At 36.8% G+C, this 6000-nt stretch overlaps 1 protein-coding gene across 1 annotated transcript; it reads right to left on the bottom strand.

Annotated features, from left to right (window-relative positions):
- Nucleotides 1–392: 392 nt before the first annotated feature.
- LOC124888922 lies at nucleotides 393–4529 on the bottom strand. The gene is made up of 2 exons (XM_047400206.1): nucleotides 4277–4529; nucleotides 393–505 (listed from the first exon to the last, which is right to left on the bottom strand). The coding sequence occupies exons 1-2, from the start codon at nucleotides 4527–4529 to the stop codon at nucleotides 393–395; spliced, it is 366 nt and encodes a 121-aa protein (XP_047256162.1).
- Between the last annotated feature and the right edge of the window lie 1471 nt (nucleotides 4530–6000).

Genomic DNA, 6000 nt, shown 5'->3' with positions numbered 1-6000 from the left:
AGATGGGTGCGGATTCGAGAGTCAGATTTGTCAAAATTTAAATTTCAAGATTTGGGGATGCGAATTCGAGTACGGGTGCTGGGATTCGGCTAAAAAAATCAAATATCATAAATATAGAGTAATAAAGATATTCTAAAAATTCGCTATTTTACAAAAACAAGAAAGCATCCCAACTTAAAACATTAATTCTAAACTAACAGAACATAAAGTGTTGTCCACCTAAGTTGCTCGGACTCTTCAAAAATGTCTATGGGGGCGTGTCGGATCCTCCAAAAATAGTTTATTTTTGAAGGATCCGACATGGGTGCGGTAACGTTTTTGGAGAGTCCGAGCAACTTAGTTGTCCACTATCAAGTTACTTTAATTAACTACTCTTCTGCATCTTCTTCAACTTATTCTACATTTTCAAATTCTTCCTCAAAGTCCACACCTTCCAATTGAGGCTCGTCAGTTGATAGCTCGGTTAAACTATCAATTGTCTCGTCAACATCAAATTGATCTCCACCTAAATAAATTAAAACGAATAAATATATTAAAAGATTTTTATATAAAAAGAGAAAAATATTATCATGCAAAATAAATAATTGAGAAAAATAATAAAGAAAATGTAGACATACCTATATCCCAATACTTGCTTGGCCCATTTATATATTTCTCTTTCTTGTGAGATAACAACCGTAGATTATAATGTACAAACACCAAATCTTTGGCTCTTGAAGTTGCTAACTTATTTCTCTTGATTTTGTTAATCAAAGAATACATGCTCTAATTTCTTTCACAACAAGAGAACGAAGCCGGTTGAGTAAGCAACTTGGAAGCTAATTGTTGCAAAAGTATAGTCGAGACACCATGATTTTCCCACCAAGAATGAGGATCTTCATACATCATAGCTTCAATCACATGAGGTTCACCAAAATTTTCCATACTTAAATGAGACTTGTTTCATTTCATTAGAATCTTTAAATTACCTTTGAAAGCACTTGATTCTATTCAATGAAATTTCTTTATCTTTATTATGAGCTACCCGATGAATCCCACTCTGCTTGATGCCATGATTCATGATGGTATTTGGGAGCCAAAGAATATGCCACACAACGTAGAGAGGTATTGTGTTTGTTCAACCTAGCCACAAGAGCATCGTGAGTAGAATCAAACTACCGTGAGTAGAATAAAAAAAGTTTGATTGGACGGAAATGAGATCTTCCCCTTGATGCTCAAAGATATTTTCTTAACCTTCTCAATCATTGAGTCCCACATATCATAAATCGGGATGTAATTTCGAACCATCTAAATCGACATCTCTAGGCATACCTACAATAGGTTCCCTAAATTACAAGAAGTAGTCAAAACTATTCCGCTTCTCATCATTCATTATAATGGATTTTATTTCACGAGTTTTGCCTTCAATTTCCTTATCTCCCTTATAATTCTTCCATTCATCATCCATGACCATTTTCTTTAAAGAAGATTTTCACTTTGCGAACACGGGTCGTCATAACAATGTATGAGGCAAATCTTGTTTCACCAACTTTCAATAAAGACAAATCTGAATGCTTTTTAAAAATCGCATGTGCCAAGTCATTATTCACAATAAAGTTCTTCAAATTACTCACTTCACTAAGTAACTTAAGGCTCCATTTGTTTTTTTTTAAGATTCAGATTCAGGATGTTGTCTCTAGATCTGAAAACTGAATGATTAAGACCGTTTGTTTTTCAACATCTGAATGTGTAAAATAAATTTATTTGTATACATAATAAAATAAAAAATATAATTTAAATAAAACTTAATTATATATTAAAAAAGTATGTAATTTAATACAACAAAATTATTAGTATTTGATTGAGAAAAAATATTTATGTTTATTAGTGATAGTGGAGATGGATTATAATGGTGGTTGCGGTGACAATGATTGATGTTAGTGGTTAATAATGTTGGTTGTGATAATTGTGATGGTTGGTATTATAGTGATTGCTATGATGGTGGCGATTGATGGTGGTGGTGGTGGTTGTGATGTGATGTTGCTTGATGTTAGTAGTTTAAGTTGTTGATTGTGTTGGCTGAAACATGAATGCATGATGATTGACGATGTGTTGGTGCTAGTTGGAGATGTTATTTGTTGTGATGATGGTGATGGTTGTTAGTAGAGATAAATTGTAGCGATGGTATTGGTTGAAGTGGTGGTAGAGGTGGTATTACTAGTGACAGTGGTGGTGGTAGTCAAAGAATGTGTAGAGCTTGTGATGTATTAGTGGTAGTTAGTGGTGGTGTTAGTTATAATAGATGAGTTGGTTGGTAGTAGGGATTGGGCGGTAGTGGTTTTTGATTGTGGTGTTGTTGACGACAGTGGTGGCGGTGAATATAAATAAATAGAATAAAAGAGGTAGTAGGTGTGGTAGCGGTTGACAATTGTGGTTGGTAGTGGTATTTTTGTCGATGGTGGTTGTGATGGTGGAGGTGGGTGGTGGTGGTGGGTGGTAGTTGACAATGGTGACAGTGGCAGAGGTGGTTAGTGGTGGTGACTGCTGATTATGAATAGAGTGGTGAATATTATCCAACACCAGAATATCCCTTCAGACCTATTAAGACTTGGTTCTAGATCTGAATGATTAAGACTTCTATTAAGAGTTAAAACCTTAATAAAAAATAAATGCACTTAATGGTCTGAAGTCTGAACCATTCAGATTCAAACCTCCATTAAGTGCAAACAAATGAGGCCTAAGATCCATTTGCAATTAGTGAAATAGGACGATTTATCGGACGGTTGGCACATACTTTTCAAAGCTAGATTCAAACAATGAACAACACAAGGAGTCCAAAATATATGAGTAAATTTTTCCTCCACCATAGTACCGGAAAGTTTCATATTACTTGTGTTATTCGTAATAACTTGAACAACATTATTTGGACCTACTTTTTCTGTTGCTTCAATAAACAAATTAGCAATATATTCTCCATCCTCATGATCTCACTAGAATTCACTGAATTTAAAAACATTGGACCTCCACTAGATGATGCCAATATATTGATCAAATGTCGTCTTTTAGTGTCGGACCATCCATCCTAACAAATCGACAACCTTTTCTTTTTCCATGTATCTTCAATTGGTTGCAACTTCCTATTTGATAACGGACGCGACTATGGCGCACACAAAACAACCACGAACACAAGACAACAAGAAATGCAAGCTACGACAGTAACGCCACAAACCGAGAATAAGAAACAAGAAACAAAAACACACGATGCAATAAAGTAAAAGGGATAGATAAGATGACATAAGAAGGTACGATGAATGAAGAACCAAACCGTGTATCAAACGATAAGACCCTTAAACTCGCAGCAACAAACACTAATCTTCTTACGGTGACCGCTAAGGGAATCAACTCCGCTTACAACCACCGTTTCTAACCAAATGTCAATAATGACTTTTCCAAGCCCTACACTAAATGGCTATTCCAAGCCTTAAACTACACTCTCAAAGAGAGAAGACTTTCAATGTTCTTCAAATATCCATCATAAACTAAAGAGCAAATGACCTCATAGAAGACTATTAATAGGCCATTACAAATGAAAGGTAAAATGACTACAACACCCTTAATGAGAGGGGCTGCCATGGGGTGTTTGGAATCAACATGTGTAATCACTAAAATGCCCTTAATGAGTTCCAACACTCTAAGGATGCCTTCTTCAAGCTCCAAATCTGTGGGTTCAACTTGTAGTCTCGGGCATGCATCAAAGGCAAGCTCCCAAACAACCTTCCACACGCGGGATTGGTTTATGGTGTGCTCCAAACGGGTCCTCCATGCATGATCTTGTGTCCTCGAGATGACCAAAGCTTGAGTCTTTTAAGTGTTGGCCTCTAAGGATGTCATCAAAAGCTATAATGGTCGTTTGGCTCGTATCACTATCTATGTGAGTCTTTTCTTGAACTAAAAAGAGTTGTTCTCAACCTACTATATGATTGGGAATATAACTGGGAATGGAATTTTCAGCTAAAAACTTTGAGTATTTTTTAAAGTATGGAGAATTTGCAAAATTGAACGATAAACCTGATGTGTAGAATATTTTAGCTACTGATTTGTCCGTAGTATTCCTCTCATGGATGCCGAAAGATTTTCCTAGAGCTCCACTTTCTGAACTCCTTTTTTTATGTTGAAGTAAATCATTATCCTTCGGAAGAGATATATAATCAGTTTTTTTCCTTGCATCAACTTGAACTGAAGATTTTTTTCTTTTCAGTTTGTTCATGCTCCATCTTCAAAGTCCTCAATGTATCACCTTGAACTTCGCTGCATATTTGAACTCCATCACCTGATAATCTTAAGAGATGTCCTTTAACTCTATTATATGATCCAGAAACTTGTTTATTGCAATAGTTACAAGACCATGTTCTATTTCTACCACCATTGAAAGCAGTTGAAATTGCTTTTGTATGATTCCATAATGGCTTGTCATCAAAATCTACTCCTACACTTTTTGTTGGTCTCATAGGACCCTTTCTCTTTTGACTATCTGATGCAGGTGATGCCATATTATTTGATAAAGAATGACCGAATATTTTTAGGTTAATTTTTTTTTAATTTTTGTAGAGGTTCTATTTATTATGTTATTAATGAAAACAATTCTAGACTTTCTCCAATTTTAAATCAATTTATTTTTCCTCGACATATAGAGATTAGGATTTACTTTATAAGTTACTTTTGCCATTGGTTATATTTTTCAATTAGTAGTATTAGTATAAGTATTAGGAATTTCTTTAACTTACGTATATTTAAACCCCCCCCCCCCCCCCCCCCCCTTAAAAAAAAAGTATAACTAGGAGTACTTTTTTAGTATTAGGTAACTGTTGTCAAATTATTATTTTATTATATATAAGTATATATTATATATAATTATAGGCGTATCAAGGTTGATGAGGTCAAGGGAGCTATTCGCAGGATGGGGCGGGGTAGGCCAGACGAGATTCCAGTGGATTTTTGGAAGAGCACTAGCTGGGCAGATTTGGAATGATTGACAAGGTTGTGTAACAGTATTTTTAGGGCGGCGAAGATGCCTGAATCGTGGAGGTGGAGTACGATGATTCCAGTATATAAGAACAAGGGAAACATTTAGAGTTGCAACAACTATAGAGGTATTAAGTTGTTGAGTCATACTATGAAGGTTTGGAAAATGGTGGTAGATTTGAGGCTGAGATGAGAATCAGTTCGGTTTCATGCCAGGTCGCTCGACCACTGAGGCCATTCACCTTATGAGAAGATTAGTAGAGCAGTTTCGGGAGAGGAAGGACTTGTACATGGTGTTTATTGATCTTGAGAAACATATGACAGAGAGTTCCCAGGGAGATTTTATGGAGATGCTTGGAGGCTAGAGAGGTGCTCGTAACATACACTAGGTCGATTTAGGACATGTATGATGGTGTGAAGACTCGTGTAAGGATGGTAGGTGGAGATTCGGAGCACTTCCCAGTTTTGATAGGGTTGCACCAGGGATCGACTCTTAGCCCGTTTTTATTTGCCTTGGTGATGGATGTTTTGACGTGACATATTCAAGGGGAGGTGTTTTGGTGTATGTTATTTACAGATTATGTGGTACTGATTGATGAGACTCGAGGAAGAGTTAATGATAAGTTGGAGATATGGAGACAAACACTTGAGTCTAAAGGATTTCAGTTAAGCAGAGCCAAGATGGAGTGAGTACTTGGAGTGTAAGTTCAGTAATGTGTCGCAGGAGGCTGGAGTGGTTGTGAAGCTGGACTCTCAGGCCATTCAGAAGAGGAAGAGGGAGAGTTTCAAGTATCTGGGGTCAATGATTTAGGGCAATGGTGAGATTGACGAGTATGTCACGCATCGTATTGGGGCAGGGTGGTTGAAATGGAGGTTCGCTTCGGGAGTTCTATGTGATAAGAAAGTGCCCCCAAAGCGTAAATGTAAGTTCTACAGAGTGACAGTCCGGCCGGCTATGTTGTATGGGGCGGAGTGTTGGGCAGTTAAGAACTCCCACTT

Source organism: Capsicum annuum, chromosome 11 (assembly GCF_002878395.1).
Source record: "Capsicum annuum cultivar UCD-10X-F1 chromosome 11, UCD10Xv1.1, whole genome shotgun sequence".
Classification (NCBI taxonomy): domain Eukaryota; kingdom Viridiplantae; phylum Streptophyta; class Magnoliopsida; order Solanales; family Solanaceae; genus Capsicum; species Capsicum annuum.
The sequence above is the reverse complement of the archived record's forward strand: the minus strand, read 5'-3'. Positions and strand labels throughout refer to the sequence as shown.